General features: G+C 37.9%; 1 protein-coding gene across 6 annotated transcripts in view; it reads left to right on the top strand.

The window, feature by feature from the left end:
* The window catches only part of BRAF (B-Raf proto-oncogene, serine/threonine kinase), a 68,970-nt gene that overhangs the window by 40,327 nt on the left and 10,755 nt on the right, over positions 1 to 17,888 (top strand). For 3 of the 6 annotated variants that reach the window (XM_059817253.1, XM_059817258.1, XM_059817255.1), the window contains 9 exons: positions 3,589 to 3,748; positions 5,379 to 5,415; positions 9,674 to 9,810; positions 10,505 to 10,622; positions 11,340 to 11,424; positions 13,762 to 13,938; positions 15,423 to 15,469; positions 16,042 to 16,160; positions 16,928 to 17,059. In XM_059817253.1, coding sequence (XP_059673236.1) covers positions 3,589 to 3,748; positions 5,379 to 5,415; positions 9,674 to 9,810; positions 10,505 to 10,622; positions 11,340 to 11,424; positions 13,762 to 13,938; positions 15,423 to 15,469; positions 16,042 to 16,160; positions 16,928 to 17,059 — 1,012 coding nt within the window. Of the gene's footprint in view, positions 1 to 3,588; positions 3,749 to 5,378; positions 5,416 to 6,837; positions 6,958 to 9,673; positions 9,811 to 10,504; positions 10,623 to 11,339; positions 11,425 to 13,761; positions 13,939 to 15,422; positions 15,470 to 16,041; positions 16,161 to 16,927; positions 17,060 to 17,888 lie in introns of all 6 variants that reach the window. The other 3 variants (XM_059817252.1, XM_059817256.1, XM_059817257.1) reach the window with 3 other exon arrangements.

Here is a 17,888-nt window from a genome sequence, read left to right as displayed (position 1 = left end):
TTGTTTATATATAATGTAGCATGTGTGGGCACTTTTCTGAGTTACCTTCCTCTTTCCCATGGACCTGATTTTGTAGAATAGTAAATCTGTGGACATGTTGGCATTTGCTGTGATTGACAAAGGGTAAAAATCTACATGTGTCCGCAATTACACTTATCTCCTGACAAAACCTCTTTCTGTTTTGTCTTGATAAAAAGGGAGGGAACAATGTGCTTATCCCAAATACACGGTCCAAGGAAAAAGCATATTGTCATACTGCTAGGAAAGGTTATAACATACTAAATTGAGATTTGACAACTCTTGCCAGCTTGTTGCCTGGGAAGTTGAGAATTGTTTGTTAAAGGAGTGCTCACATCTAAGAGGCTGGAAGAAAGTGTGGTCATATAACCTCTCTAATATGTCAGAATATTGATCTTTTTATTTGTAGAAGGTCTCCTCTAGCTAGCAGGTTGGCTGTTAACTGCTCACAAAGGCCACAGGAGCAACAGAAACTCAGATCCTGGTATTTAAACTGCTGCTCCTTTAAGGCCCAGCATGCTATACGTGTAAACCACAGTGAACAGTTCTTTGCAGCAGTTGTGTTCTGGTCCTCTTGATTTTTTTTTTTTTCCCAATCTGTTTGCTGGCACTATGTTTGCATGGCCTACAGAACTAGTTTTGTAACTCGCCTGGAATAGACAATATCACCCTTTTCCAGATGATGATGGCTGGTCCTTTTTGCTCCAGTGTTCCTTCTACCCTCCTGGAGTAATTAAAATTTAGGAATACTGTAAGAACGGGCTTTTGGTAGCTAAGAGGATTGTTGCATTCTTTGTGGTGACGTGTTTTCTGTAGATCAAGATACAGCTTTTGCCACACACAGGCAGAGGCTGGTGGTAATCTTTTCTGAGCCTGTGATCTCAGTAGGCCATCTTGGCTAGCAAACCGGTTGTGTCTTTCTCTTCACTAGTAACCTTTTTCAAGCAAAATTCCCTTAGCAAAAATAACCTACCTTTTTGTAAACGTCCCAAGGACACCCATTAATGAAATCCTGATTGTATAGATGGAGCATACAGCTTATGAGATTCCCATCTCTGGATTCTTTGGTGTCTAAAGCCCAGAGATCCTCCCAATAATAGTTTAGAGATGCCAAAAAAGAGAGTTATCAACCTGTAATTGTTTTCTAAAGATCTGAACTTCCCCCAGTTAGAATTTAATGAGTAGAAAAAGCTATTCAAATTGTTTTCAAATGTGGTATGACATAGCATGCTATCTGTGCTAGCAACATGATGGGCATGATGACCTGTGATCAGAAATACAGAAGTATTTGCAGATTCACTTAGCAGATGACCATTTATGACTCAAAGGAGGATGCAATTGAAACAATATTTCTGCAATTTGGTTTTCTTTCCCTTGGCTTACTCATGATCACAGAAAATCTGATTGCTTCTGGTTTTGTTGTGTGGCAGAGCTCAAATACTGTCTCACAGTCACTCCTAGTCCAATGATCTGATGTTTGTTGTTACACATTTCCCTTAATTTCATTATTACTGAGAACTCTCAGGAAGTTTGAGCAGGAGTTAGCTATCCCAACAATGACAGTACTGGCCTGGCTGAGACACTTTTTAGGCTTTTCTTCTGAAATCTTTCTGTGCAGCATCTGACACGCTTGCCTTAACATGAAAATACAGTGCCTTAGAATGTCAACCAAGTCCTGCACGTGTGTCTGTGCAGTGTCCCATCTCCTGATGTGGGTCCTAGTTGCATGATTTCCTTACAAAAAGTTCAGGAGTTTAAAACTTCCTCATCTACAATAGACAAGATTATACCCAAAGGCACTTATTAGCAATTAATGAAAACTTTAGCTTATGTATATGTACATCAATGGCATTTAAAAGACATCTGAATTTCTGAGCATCTTCTGAAATGCTGGGCTGTTCAAGGCCCTTTCTCGGAGATTTGTCTATTGGCAGTTTCAGTTCGTTGCTTCCCAGTATCTTCCCAATATTTATTTTCTGTCGTGTGACAATAGGTAACTATTTTTTAAAAAAGGTAAGCAGGGTTAAACCCCCTACCTCTTCTTCCCCCACCCCACTTCCCAAACATAGTCTAAGTGTTTTATTACAAGACTTACTAGACTGTTGTTTGAATTAATTCATGAGCGCTCTGTTTTGCCATTCTCAGTTGCAAGACTGTTGGCCAGGAAGGAAAAGATGACCGGTACTTAAGATACAGATAGCACTGAGTTCTGGGATCAGTGCCAAACTGTACAAACTCTTCAACAAAATGTAGGGTAATAGTCTATAAAGCAGACCCGTTTCTGAAAAAATGTCAAGAGACGCTGTTGAAAATGTTAGTTGCCCCTAAAGATCTTTTGAGAGGCCAAGGAGCATTCGCTTAAAGGATGTGGCACCAGGACCTATTGCTGCTATATGCAGCTGCATGGTTTATTTCTGAAGCTTCTCCCTGTGGGCCTTGCCTTTGTGGGCATGGTAACTAACCCATGAGTAATTGAATGGCTGAAGGACTCTACTCCTCTCTTAGGAGTTGTGTCTTCCATAAGTTCTAAAAGCCTTGTTGTCAGATATCATGTATATTTTAACATAAAGCTTTCTTTGACGAAGGTGGCAAATGTTTGTTATTGACCTTTTGCCTTACATCCATTAAATTGAATCGTTAGACTCAACAGTGACTGACCTTGACTTGAGTAAGATATAAATGCCAATTTATCGTACTTTAACAAAATAAAGGGATAACCAAAGAAGTGACGTTCTGCCTTCTTACAAACAAAAAAAGCAAGAGTTCAGATGTTTTGTCTTTTAAATATATGATTCATGATAGCATAAATTAAAAACTTTGTATACATTTATGACTGGCAGCATTTGCATTTCTTCAGAAAACTCGTCTGTATAGTCTGAACGCTTATCTTTCAAGTCAAATCTATTGCATTGCCTAACTGTAGCACTGTAAATAACATTTGAAATGTTGCACTAGTCAAAGTTACTTCTTAAAGGTTGAGGTTAAGAGGTGATATGTTTATTTTTAGTATCAATGATTCGTATTACATTGGCCATAATATTAATCAATTATGTTGAGTGACTAGTATGTAATTCTCAGTCTTTCTTCATTGAACAATAATCCCATCCATACAATTTGCTTTTTGACATCTTCTGACTGTAATGTTGGTGTGAGATGTTACGCATTTTTAGTTCTCAATGGATTGACATTAAAAAGACTGTATTGCATTAACTCTGAAGTGAGGGAACTGCAAAGTATCTTGCTATCTGCAGTGCATATTGGACTACATGAATTTTTCAGATTAGGATTTATTATTACTAGTTTGGTATGGTATGTTAGGGTTTTTTGTTTTGTTTTAACTCAGAACACTTCACAGCCATGTAATTAGGTAGTTTGTGCAGCAGACAGTTGTTGCAATTGATCATAGGGGAGTAGAGATCGTTCATTATAAATTGTTTTTATGCAGGCCTTTAGATCAGTTTTTTTAATGTATGTATTATTATAGTTGAAAAGGACTTACCACACCCACTATGCAGTATTTGAAGCCATTTATAGACCTAAATCCTCTTTTTCCTTGACTTTGTTTCTCAGACCACCAATTCTCCCTAGTCCTTCTCCTTCAAAATCCATTCCAATCCCACAGCCCCTCCGACCAGCAGATGAAGACCATCGGAATCAATTTGGGCAACGCGACCGATCCTCTTCAGCTCCCAATGTTCACATCAATACAATCGAGCCAGTCAATATTGATGTAAGTATTAATAACATTTGGGTCAGGAATAGTAGATTTGATGTTTCCCTTATGAATATCGGTGCTTTCAATTTATCATGTGTACACACAAGTGCTGTGTTTCTAAGTTAATCCTTGGTGGTCTGTCAGAATTTTCATAGATCCCACATAAGACATTTTTGCTATTGAGAGCTGTAAAAATGCAAAAAACCCATTCTCCAACAGCGGAAACTGCCTTTTGACAGTCCTGTCCTTTAATTTTCAAAGAAACATTCTACCACAAACCACTGCTCTTTTTTTGTCATTTGCCCCAAGGCTCGTGCTGCTAGCTGTACCACAGCGTTAAGAATATGAAAGCCAGTAACCGCTCTTGCAAACCATTATATGCTTTAAGCATACTTCTTTATATGCAAAATAAGGATTTTTGGTATTTGTAATTCAAGTAATATTTCTGGCATGGAAGAAAATTAAATTATTGCAGTAAGATGAGTTCAGATTCACTGCATATTCCTTAGGATTTCAAGAGCCCAGAATATACTGGAGTGTTCAGAAACTGCTACACTTAACTCGTTTCCCACATTTTTGAAATTTCTGGATGCTGAATCATAAATAATAATAATGGTTGATACTAGGTATAAGGCCAGCTAGAACCTTTCAAAATGTTGATCACAACAACCTCTTTCTAATTTTGCTAATGTATACAGCTTGTATTTTACCCTTAAGTCTACTCTCCAGAAATTGCTCACCTGACAAATTACTACTCTTGAAGTCTGCCTGGACACTGTGGCACAAAATCTGTTTTGCCTGTGAGCTGAGTGAAAGGTGAAATGTTAGTTGAGTATTAAGAGTGTGGCTGTTTAGACATTTGCATATGGTATATGGCAGTGGTGCAGCTGAGTGGCAGGACCAGTGCTTTCGGTAACAGTGCAGATGTATAAAGGAATAAAATAATTGTATAACAAAAAAAAAAAAAGCTTGATGATGAAAATGGACAATCAGAGGGAAACTGCTAGAATTTTCTAATTTTCTTCTGTTTAGAAAATCCTCACTGTAGTTTGCTTTTAGTCTGGATATGTTGTAAAAAGATACTTTTAGTTCACAGTGGATTGCAAGTGAAGGAAACCTTTTGCAGTTAGTCATTTCTGAGAAGATCAGAGTGTGTCTGGCTATGCAAATGAGGTGCTTCGTTACAAGAAAAAACGAAGCAGAACTCGTTTGACTGATGTACCTCAGTACAGGAAATTGGTGTCCCAGCTTCTGATATGACAGTTCAAATAATTTGTGCCACAAACACTGTACCTAGAACATTTGGTTTGATATTTCTCATATGTTTTGGCCAACTGCATGTTTAAATCAGTATTTTCATGTCAGCATCTATTTCAATATTTTCATGTCAGCATCTATTTTGGGTGGTGTACATTTCACTTTACTACTGAGAGATGCTGTTTTAAAGCAACTAATTTTGAAAAGTTTAGTAGTTGTTATAAATAGTTCTTTGGAGTCGCTGCTATTAGTAAGCCAGGGTAGGAAACAACTTTTATTGCATGGACAACATACGAGGTTATGGATTCTAAATTTGATCAATCTCAATTGGTTCTGGAATGTAAAGGATAATACCTAAATTAAACACAATTTTTCTTTCTATTTATAGGACTTGATTAGAGACCAGGGTTTACGTGGAGAGGGAGGTAAGTAGTGTTCAAGCTAGCTACTGTGCTGTATTTGATTACACAATCGCTCTGTCCCTTCCCTTTGTTCTACTTCCTTCTACAAAACACAGGCACAAAGGAAAATACGACTAGAACAAATAATGAATTTGCATTTGCTTGTCCATGACCTTAATATTTGTCTGACAAAGGTTTGAGTCATTTGCTGGTCATTCTGGGAGTGGGGGAGACGGAAGGAGAAAAAGTTTTAAGTGGTATCTAGTTTTTTAGTTTTAAAATTATCCGGTACCGTCACTTTTTTGCTCTCACATGCACACACTCATTCACTCACATGGCTGCACACAGATATGCTACAACTTCCCAACACTCTCTCAAAGATTTTTATGCCTGTTGTTACATTTCCACCCATGGAAACAACGGGGGTTTTCACTGAAAACCATCAACATGGTAGATGGACCTTCCATACAGACTGCTGCGTCCTAAAGCAGCATGAAATACTCCAGTTCTTCTCCCCCTCTGCCGCTGCTGAAGATGCTGCTTTGCTGTACTGCATGCCTGTGCTACTCTTGGAACCAGGTTGTTAGGACCTTATGCTAAAGCCAGGTCTTTTTGTTTCCTTCAGTAACGCACAGCCCTAATTCACAGTTAAGTCAGAACTAGTCCCAGAAGATTTATTTTTCTTCACATGTTATGCCCAGGCCTGTTAAATCTCTTCTCCCACTGGCTGTCAAGGTCCTGAGAGGGCTTCTTAATGTGCTGTATGTGTTCCTATGAATATAATAATAATAGAGAAATAATAGAAATAAAGAAATAGTAAGTAGGGCAGGCATATGAGAGTTTTTCCAACTCCAAATCATTAACACAGTTGTCTCCTACTAATTATAACTTGCTTCAGCCATAAGTAAAGTCTGAATTACCTTAGTGCACTCTATTCTGATCTCCAAGGTTTTGTACTGTGGGCTATCACTGACTTTGTTTCTCTCATCTAAATCTGGTAGTTGGTAGGATGGTGCCTACCTACTGTGTTGTGTTTGATGGAGCTGTTTTTTCTTACACCAGCAGTAGAACGCTTTTTAAAAAGAAATTTCTTTTAATCCTGCTAGCCTACTAATTTGAAGTTGCCAGTTTTAGCTATTTTTGTATGTGTTGAAAGGTGTGGCTCTCCACAGTTTTGCCCATTTTGTCCAGCATTTAAATGTTGCGCTATCATGTTGGTTTTAACTTTTGATCATAAACTGTCTGCTTGGCATCTGAAAACAATTGGCTATTCCCAGTCCTGAAACAGTGTTATTAGTAATTGACGACTTTGTTTTTTTCCTTCAAAGTACAGAAGCAATCTATGAATAGGAGTCAAAGCATCCTAGTTATTTCCCATGACTTCTTTCATTTCTTCTATATGTCTGTCTTTCTGTCTCTGCCTGCCCGTCTCTTTCTCTCTAACAGCCCCTTTGAACCAGCTGATGCGCTGTCTTCGGAAATACCAATCCCGGACTCCCAGTCCCCTCCTTCATTCTGTCCCCAGTGAAATAGTGTTTGATTTTGAGCCTGGCCCAGTGTTCAGAGGTAGTTGGGCTCTTCTTTCTTGTTTTCACCCAAACAAAATAAGTAAAACCACAGATGCTGTTTGTGCCTCACCCTCACACCGTGTGTATGTAAGTGTGTGAGTTTATCAAAACACCTCTGTTTTTTGCTTGGCCTGGCTGGAATGCTTTGAATGTGCTTTTCACACATACTCACTTTCACCTTTACACGCTTGAAAATGACTATAAATAAAGCCTGACTTAAATCTTCAAAAGCAAGGAATTTCATAGTTGAGGTTTTTATGTGAACTTTAACATAATTTTTCTAAACAAAGGTCCTTGGATTGCATTGCAGTGATTTTAAAGACAAAGTGATGTCCTTAACTTAGAATTTCCTTGGCTGTTCAGTTTAAGTCAGTTTAGTGCTTTAACAGTTTTCTGTGTTTAATATTCTTTGTTTTGAAAAGTAATCTAGGAAATCAAATGTGAATTACAAACATTTCCATTGATATCTTGTTAGGTCTCAAGCTTTTAAAGTAATGTGTCATGTCAACTTTCAACAAATAACTTCATTTTGAGACTGTGCTATTGGTACTACATTGGGGCCCTAGATGGTTTAGACCATGTAGTTTTTATTTAGTTAGTAAATTTCTAGTGAAACAGTATTTGGTTGTGTCCTGTACCATGTAAAATAGACTCTTCCATTTTCACGTCATTGACTTTGGGGGTAATTCAGGCCTAAAGCTGTCAATGGATCTGTTGTATTGCACAAAATCTCAAAAAACTCTGTGGGATTTCATATGCTGGAGAAACCAACTATTGAGTAATAGCACGAAATGTAAATATTTGTGTCTATAAGTATACATGTAGAAATGGGTAGTTCAGTGCATGTAGTGTGGTTTTCAAATGCTACCATCTTGGCTGTTTCAAAGACTTCTGTTTCAGAACGTATCAAGAGCAGTTCACCTTATGAACTTGTAAAGTTCTTCCAGAAGTCTTTGTAAGAAGACAGGTGTTCCCAACAAGCAAACTGGCTACAGAATGGAACATGCTATGTACAGCTTCAGAGTCTAAGCTAATGATATAAGCCTAACAGTATCTGAAGTATTTTAGTCTAATAACTTGAAAAACAGGCCATCTGGTATTATTATGAACAGATTAACGATAATGTTCTAGGATGTGCTGTAAGCGTTTTTGGTGAAGGGTGAATATTGTGCTAATGTTTCTGTATCGTGGTATTAAAATTTAAGTAGGAGACTTTAGTTACCTCCAAAGAAAATGCTTTCTAGTAGAGCTTTGCTATTACAGAGAGAGCCTGTAACCCAGTAAACTTTTGGGAAATTGCTTGTGTTCTGGGAACATCATACATTTAATTCCATATAGGTGTGATTTCAGACAAATAATATAATAAATATATGACAGTATAGTGACCGTAACATGAATATGAATAAAAGTCCATCCTTCAGGTCACTGGCTTTCAGCTGCTTATAAACGTAGTTACGATGCCCAATATGCATCATGCATCATAATTGTTGCTTTAGCATGTGGGACAAAGTTTATGGATGCTGTGTCCCATTTTTGATGTGTTGGTATGTCATTATTTTGTGCTTCCACTTCTGAATGTGTGTATTTTAGCTCAGTGAGGACAGGCAGTAATGGAGATATATATATATATAGTCTGATAAATTAGCATGCACTGAGTGACTGAACTCGAATAACAGTTTTAAAAGTCACAAAGTCAATTTTTGAACTCGAGTTGGCATTAGGAGACACTTTTTTGGTAAGAAGGGGGCTTCTGAAAGAATATGAGGAGGAGTATTGTCTTCTACCACTTCCAGAGCACTGACGTGAGAGAAGATGTTGGAATGTTGGAGGTCTTGTACAATGACATACATTGTTTCACAGAGCAGCATGAATTTAATTAACAGTTGACCCTATTTTATGTCCTTTGCATTGGGAGGGTTAGCATAACCTTGTTACGAATAATTACTGTGTATTTTAAAAAGCCGTGCCTAGTTTAAGTGCTCTATTTGTAAAGAGCCATTGGGGCTTTGAAACACAGCTCTGCTAGTGATATTTTCCTGCATAGATTTGTTTAGATAATATATAGACTACAGATGTGCTGTTCTTTTTTTATTTAATAGAATGTGCTTCAAATAGCTAACTAAAGTACTTGTTCTTTTTTAATCCTTTCTACAGTCTAATATTTACTTTTAAATAAGAGCTCTCTGCTAACAGATAGCTTTAAAACAGCCAAATAATTTTCAGGTGGCACTTGGAGACTCAACTAGAAAACATCTCAATTTTTTGCATTTAGTCTATTTTGACTCCAAAGTACAGTATTTCAGCTATTTATTCGGTCCTTAAAAAGTTAGCTACAAGAAATCTGAGAGGTAGCTGCTGCTAACTAAAATGCTACTACTTTTCTTCTCAAAGAAACTGGTGGGATTAAAAAATATATTTTAAATTTTTTTTTTCTATTTAAAGAGACACTGTCCTTCTGATAATTCATGAACAAGAGACTGGGGACTACGTGGTATACAGGGTTGTTTGCTATAGACTTGTCTCTTCCAGAAATCTAAGACTTGAGCACTAATCTAATATTAGGAAAATATTCATAGTATATGTTTGTTCCCTCTTAACATTTACATTGATGTTTGGAGATACTGCATCTTAAACACAATTCTTGCACCCTAATATCCATACATTCTTGTAAGCTGGCTTCTTATAGATAAAATTATCCTGTTTCTGAAATTTAGGTTCAACTGCAGGCTTGTCTGCAACACCTCCTGCCTCTTTGCCTGGGTCACTCACCAATGTGAAAGCATTACAGAAATCACCAGGACCCCAACGGGAAAGGAAATCATCCTCATCCTCAGAAGACAGAAATAGAATGGTAAGGGGAAAGATCAGCTATTTTCATTTCTAGCATGGTATATTCATAGTGTAGAAATACTACACAACCATGTTCCTCTCACTTTTCTTTCATCAGACTTTTGAATTATTTTGAAGATGAGTATGGTAACGATGAAGGACTTTAAACCAATAAATAATGGAATATTGAAATTGTGGGACTGATACATAAATCATTTAAATAATATATATAGTGACTATACTCACTTTTACTCCATTGCACCCCAGTGTCTTGGTGTGCTTGATATTATAATGCCAGTTTCCCTTCAAATAGCAGCTTAACTTTTCCCACCATGCTCCATTAACTTTGAAAGTTCTCTAGTGATTCTCAAATGTAACAATACATAAAAATGTCTGCATTTTTTTAATTGACAATATAGCATTATGATTGAGTAAGAATTGAAAAGTAAATTAAACTTTCTTACTATTTACTGGGTTTAATACTGCCAGAAACCTGTGGCAAATATTTCATGCCAGGAAATAATTTAGTATACCTGTGTGCTGAGGTTTTGTGTATGGCTGGCTTGAAAAGTCAAATGCAATATCTGAAAAAGAAAGTTCTTTTAGGACTTTAATGATATGAAATGCCAATACCAAATCTTTAACAAAGGAGCTGTTTTCACAGCCATTAATGCACTTGCTTTCTTCCTTTTTATTATTTATGCATATATATAAAGAAAACCCTTGGTCGACGGGATTCAAGTGATGATTGGGAGATACCAGATGGACAGATCACAGTTGGACAGAGGATAGGATCTGGATCATTTGGAACGGTCTACAAAGGAAAGTGGCATGGTATGTGGCCATTATGGCAAACAGGTTTTTTTTAAGCAACTAACATTGCCTGCTGGGGATCACCCAGCTGGAAAGCAGCTTTGCAGAAAAGCACCTGGGGATTCTGGTGGACACCAAGTTGAAGATGAGCCAGTAGTGTGCCCATGCCGCAAAGGTGGCTAATGATATCCTGGGCTGCATTAGGAAAAGCATTGCCAGCAGGTTGAAGGAGGTTATCCTTCCCCTCAGCACTGGTGAGACCACACCTGGAGTGCTGGGTCCAGTTCTGCGCTTCTCAGTACAAGAGAGACATGGACATACAGGGGAGAGTCCATTGAAGGACCATAAAGATGATTTTTAAATTAACAAGTAGTGTCCTAAATAGGTAATGTTAGAACCTCAAACTGTTTAGATACTCAACTCTTGCATGTTCTTCTGAATTAGGTAATTATTAGGGTAAGATGAAACATAGTTAATAGAAAAGCTGAAGTATCCATCTTGATGAATGAGGATTTCAAATGTGTGTTTGGAAAGCTTTGACTTGGCTAGGATTTCTCTGAGTAAAATAAGAACAGTGTTTATACATTTTACAGAATATTTACTTATTTTAATATTGTAGTGGTTTATTTCACAAAAGCTAGAAAATAGGGTATCTCAATATTTCTGATGCTCTATATAGCATTTTCTCAATAGAGGAGTACGTATCAATGGCACTTATTAAAAATTGCTATTTTAAAGGTGATGTGGCAGTGAAAATGTTGAACGTTACAGCACCCACACCTCAACAGTTACAGGCTTTCAAAAATGAAGTAGGAGTGCTCAGGTAAGAATGTTTTTAATGGCATAAAATAATGTGTGTAGATTTATGCTTCATTAATTATTGAATTCTAGATTTCCATTAGAACACATTGGTCTTATTCTTCCATGATGATACTTCAGGTAGAAAATATAACTTGCCATTTTAAAATATTTCTTTATATCCACTGCTAGTTCTTCCTTCCCCTGTATGTGTTTGTCTGTACGCCTATGTTGTGAATATATGTAGGTCCAAACTCTCAAGACAGGACTGGTTTTTGCTATTGTACTACCCCCAGGGCACAGTCAAGCCTAAGTGTGAACTGTAGGCCTTGCCTTTCCTCTCGTCCACGTTTTGAGATTGAAGGAGAGCATGACTAATTGTTGGTTTTGAGCTACAGCACTGCCCATATTACCCGTTGTTTAATAGTTTGTTCAGTAGCATTGACTTCTCTTTGAGGTTTTTTTAAAATGCATTTCTCAAAGTCACTTCTTGACTTCCTTTTCTCATATCTACTGCTTGTACTTTCTCAGAGGAAGTATTTGTCTTGGGTTCAGCTCTTAAAAGAGGATCCATCAACACAATACAATACAATATTTATTGGGGAAGACCATTAGCATCCAAGTACAATCTTGAGCAGTCTCGAGCATAATTCTATTCTAAGAACCAAAATAGAAGGTTTTTGTCTCTGGAAAACTGATGTGTTGAGCTGGGTGCCTGTGCTGGAGGAGCATCCCCAATAAACTATACGGTGAAGAGGGGATGGTCAGCTTTTTTCCCCAGGAAATGTTAGTTCTGAAAACTCTAAGCCCATAGTTGTGGAAGTAGAGGCTTTCTGGGTTATGCTACTTTGGATATATTTGCATATTTTTGACATACCTGCTCAGGAGAATTTAATGAAATAAAGAAGTCTTGTATTTCATACCTAGTCCAGATTTCTCCTGGCAGTCCCATAGCTGGAATCCAGCCTTCTTCTGTTGTTGGTTGTTTCAGCACTTACAGTAAATAGTCAGTTGTCCTATCCTTTGACCCAGACAAGCCAGATTTACCTGTAGTGCCTTTTCCATTATGCTTCATCATTACTTTCTTAGCTTTGAGGTAGGATTTGCAAGAAACCACTTACTTTTTGTTCACTCAGCAGTTACTCTCAGCATCACTTGACAAATCCTTGAACCTGAAAAAGGCACAGTCACATAGTGTAGAACCGTCCTAGTCTGCATTGCTGAGAGGACAAAGGTATTAACACTGTAGGCTCCCATGTTAGTTTTTTAATATAAGAAAACATAAAGAGTTCTGCCATCTTCAGCAGCAGCATAGATTTAAGAAGCTACCACAGGTTTTAAGCTTGGTCTGTCAGGTTTCATTAACAGTGACCTCTGACTGCCTTCGGTACCGAGCTGTGTTGGAAGAAGATTGCCTTTATTTTTCCTCAGCCCCTGGGAAAGCTAGGAAATACTCCAGAATTCTTAGGTGCCTCATCTTTGTAATATCTCATTGGTATGTTTGGAGGTATCTAGTTCTTCACGTCCATTTGATAACAATAAGTATGTGATTGACTTTTCCTAGAGGGTGAGGAGAATCTTTCAGATTTCACAGTGTATCAGTAGATTCTTTCAGGCCTTGAATATATTGGGATATCTATTGAGATAATTCTCTCTGCGTTGTTTGTTGTGAAATTTTTCTGTCTGGAGTTGCTCCGTCTTTGAAATAGGTTTGATTTAATCTGGCCAAATCTCTGGTGAACTCCAGTCTCTCCCAGTGCTGTTTGGAAACAAGTTCATATCATAACCTTAGTGAGGTACCGTTTTCATACCTGTTTCCATCCTTTCTTGTATGCTGGCTCCATAGAGAGTATAAAATTCTTGTCAAATAAAGCACTAAGAAAAACTGAAGCCTTGTCAAGGAAGTGTGTTGATGGTTTCTGAATGAAACCTTCCTTCCCTCTGAGACTGGAATTTAATTTTGGATCTCCACCTTATGGGCAGCAGCATCTCATAGCTGGGCTGGGGTAACACAAAAGCAGACCTGCCTGCAAACTGTCGCTGTCCCATGGGGACCTAGTGGTAACAGCATCCTTCTGAGCAGTCCTGTGCTGGCTTACTTGCAAAAGTGAGAGAAAGCAGTGCTTACCCCAGTGTAGCTATTCCATGTCATTATGATAAGAAAGACTAACTGCTGGAATAATTCATTAAACTGAATCTAGCAGCAGGTTATCATGTTATCTTAGTGAAAGTTGAGATTGACCCAACACCTTCTGTTTGGAAATATATATTTAGACTGTGATTGTGACCTGCCTGGGTTACTCCTGATTTCCTGATCACCTGATTTCCTCCTGATTTTTTTTTTTTTTTTTTTTTGTAACAGGAAAACACGACATGTGAATATCCTGCTCTTCATGGGTTATTCAACAAAACCCCAGTTGGCTATTGTTACACAGTGGTGTGAGGGATCCAGCTTATATCACCATCTACACATCATTGAGACCAAATTTGAAATGATCAAACTAATTGATATTGCACGACAGACTGCACAAGGCATGGAGTAAGTATCATATTATTTGTTTGCAAATAAGTGTTGGGGCAATGTTTACTTATCCCCTTCACGCTCTGACTGACATTGGCAAATAAGGCCAGCTGTCGGCTCACTATACCAAGCCCAGGGTCCTGCCTTGAAGATCAAAGCATTTGGTGCAGTGTTTATTATTTTGATTAGTAAAATAGACTTTGTGTTCTTTTTTTGGAACATAGGGAAATACAAATCATCAAGGAAATACAGTCTTAGATAGTAGAATAAAGATAATTACAACGTAGTTAAACTTTCAATCTTGTGAGCAAAGATTTCTGTTCCAGGCTTTATGATCTTCACAGTGCAGGTAATCTTATGGTAGGAGGTAAAACAGAGGTTAAAAAGAAACACCCGGTGAACGAAAGGACAGAATCCTGTAAGATAACGCAGAAGGCAGACAGCCCTGTTAGCAAAAATAATCTATTTTTTGCTCCTTTTCTTATAAATATTGTAACTCTGTAAATAATAGATTTTTGAAGAAAACATACCTATTTTGTTCTAAGGACTGTAAGTAATCCTTACTCCCATAGAGGACAATTGAGTGAGTTAGAATTTACAAAACTAGCCCAATATTGTGTGTCAAAAACAGAACACTGATATAAGATCAGAGAAATCACCCTCCAGCTGGAAAACCACTATGATGATTGCAGTTAATTGTGCGATTTTTCTACTAAGTATTCTATTACATTTTCAGTCAAGAGATGGGGAGGTATTTGCAGCAACCAGCCTCAGCCTTCTGTTAGCCTGCTCATCTCCTCAGGCTCCCTCTGTAGGTAGTGGAGATGCAGAAGCTGTTTTATGAGAGTGATTCAAAGCTGAGACATAAAATGGGGCTTTTCCAGCAGGTTTGTGCCAATCTCATTGACTAAAAGAGCCATGGGAGACTAGTTGCCTAATTTAGGCTGTATCTATGCTGTGGGGCAAGTACTCTCCCCTGCGTTCCCTGCAATCTATTTATCCAGTCTGCAATCAGGTGATCGTTTTTCCAGTCCCAGTCAGCATACTTGAGTACACACTGACACTGGGAAGCACATTTAGCTCCTGCAAATTAGAAACACCTTACCTAAAGCTGAGACTAGCCTGCAAAGTGTCTTGACAGTCACCATTAAGGCTGGGAGGCAGAACCTTCAGCACTGCATGCCATATCAAAAACTACTGAAGTTCTTTTATTTTTGTTCTGAATATTGAGTTAGAACTGAAAAGCAGAAGTTAGTGCATAATTGTTACTTCATTCTTCAGTAGCATCAGGTTTGAGATGGAAACCTAAGCTTTAAGTTATTTTTGTTTTTTTTCCTGTGACTGTTGCAGGAACTGTCATCGGTAATTGAAGTTTTACCACCTTGATAAATATGTGTAGTTTCAATGTCTACAGAATTTGTGTTTCAGTAATACAGTGAATTTTGAGTTGTTGATTAGTGAAATACCATTTAACCCACCTAATCTATGATGTTCCTTTTCAGTTATTTGCATGCCAAGTCAATCATCCACAGAGACCTCAAGAGTAATAGTATCCTTTCCCAGAAATATGATTGTGGAACATGACAGCATTTCTGGGGGTTTTTTTCTGCCAGAAATGAACTTACTGATGTGAAAAGCTGTTCATGTGTCAATATTTGCCGAGTTGAAATTTTGCTGAGAAGGGGTAATATCACTAGTAGCGAAGTAAGAAATACTATGTCTGTTGATGTGATTGCAGTAACGTAGCAAGTTTTGTTGTGGTATCACAAAGATTTTTGCATCGCTTGGTTTCTACATGTAATGAAAGATTACGCCAATTCACTCATGGAATATTTTCAGCTTTTCTCATACTTGGCATTTCAAGAAAGTAGTTGGCATTTCAAGAAAGCCACCTGGGCCATGGTCTGTTCAGCACTGGCCCAGTTATTACTTATGTAACCCTTAAGTACCATAATTCACCATGCTGACTGCTTAGAACCTGTATTACATGAAAACTTTCCTCAGTGGTGGTGGATGGTTAAAACTGTTAACATTTCATGTTGCAAATTTGTAGCTGCTTGTTGTTCTTGTAGGACAAGACCAGTACAGCTTGTTTGTTTTCCCTTAACATTTCCCCCTTAGATATTTTTCTTCATGAAGACCTCACAGTAAAAATAGGTGATTTTGGTCTAGCTACAGTGAAATCACGATGGAGTGGATCCCATCAGTTTGAACAGTTGTCTGGATCTATTCTATGGATGGTAAGCAAGGGGGAAGTGGTGTGTTTGTTTCAACAAATTTAATTGCCTTCGGCCAAAGTTTCTAAGACTATCCCTCTAGCACACTGACATACACAAACTGGAAAAGATAACCAGTAATATGAAATATTAAAGGAATGCTTTTCAGTTATTCTTTAAGCATATGTTCTTCAGTAGTCAGCAAAAAAAACTTCAGTGTCTTCATCCCTTATTCTGAGGTTTAAATGGAAAAGAAAATGGTGACTAAGGAAAAGGGGTGTGATTAATGCAGGGTTGAGGAGAAGGTGAGAAAAGCCATGGAAAACATCCTGCAAAGGAGCAGAGGAACTAGCTCAGCCAAAAGTAAGATGCCTTTGAGTTTTAAGGATTCAAGCATGGTTACTCTCAAGAGGCCACACAACTTGCTTAAGTCTTAGTAAGAAGTATAGTTACAACCTCCTGTGCAACTCCACTTTCTCCTGTTCTCCCTGAAAAAAAATGAAGGCTCTGTTGGCATTATTTTCAGTGCTGTTATAATTCTAGTTTCAGAATAGCTTGTCAGCCTGGACAAGGTCATTTCATTCTGTCAAAGGGATCACCAAGCTAAAATGAGCCAATGCTTTTTGAGATTCATGTCAATGTCCACTCTATATTAGGACCCAGTAACATCTGAAGTCAAGAGTGGGCCTTGCACCTGTTACACTCTGGACAAGTCCATGTTTTGTTCCTGGTATGTCAGGTGCAGCCCCATGTGGTGAAATAAAAACTAATTCTTTCCTTTTACGGTACAGGCACCGGAAGTTATTAGGATGCAAGATAAAAACCCATATAGCTTTCAGTCGGATGTGTATGCATTTGGGATTGTTCTTTATGAATTGATGACTGGACAGTTACCATACTCAAACATCAACAACAGGGACCAGGTAAGGTAAGGGGCTGACTTCAGTCAGCTGTGGCCTGAAACAGAGATTGATTCAGCCTTGTGAAGTGCACATTCTGATGTTTTGTGTGCTTGATTTGTGTTTCTGATTATGATGTTATGAGATTATGTTTCTATATTTTCTAGATCTGCCTCAGCCATGTAGTGCCAATTTACTTACTTCTCTTTAGGTATATTTTTTGTTCTTTTTTGCCATAAGTATAGATTTTCAGCTTCTGAGCTGGTTGCCAGGATACTTATTAGGGAGAGAGCAGGTTACTTAATAGTAATCTAGAATAGTTCTGCAAAGGCGAAATGATCCTCCATATGTTCAGTTACTCCTCTTCCCCCTCCCCACCCCCCCACATTGAGTAATAGTTCAGCAACAGGATTGACAAAATGGAACAGCAATCATCTCGCTGAATGTTTTATACTCATTTCAATTAGATGGTGCATGCATTTCTCAAGATTGAATTTCAGGATATCAGCATTTCTCAAATCCTGCTTGATGGAGTATGTGACTTTCTGGAGTGTGTGAGTCCTGTAAGATTACTTAATTGTGAACAAATATTCCTTAAGTCTAATGATACCACATGCCTGTAATATATCTCCACAGGATAGGCATGTTCACGAAGGCATATCTGATTCATTGTTTCTCTGTCTAATCTGAAAATAGTACCTATGCATCAAGATCTTTGGTGTAAACTATTCCATGTCTGGGCGGTGATATATTTGTTGTATCTGCGTCCGCATCCCTTGTTTTTTCACTGTCAGTACTTGAGAATTGCAACCATAGCAACGTTCATCTGTGAATGCCATTTTATAAGGCTGCT

The sequence above is a fragment of the Gavia stellata genome, chromosome 4 (genome assembly GCF_030936135.1).
Source record: "Gavia stellata isolate bGavSte3 chromosome 4, bGavSte3.hap2, whole genome shotgun sequence".
Taxonomy (NCBI): Eukaryota; Metazoa; Chordata; class Aves; order Gaviiformes; family Gaviidae; genus Gavia; species Gavia stellata.
This window is presented reverse-complemented; position numbering and strand designations above follow the sequence as displayed.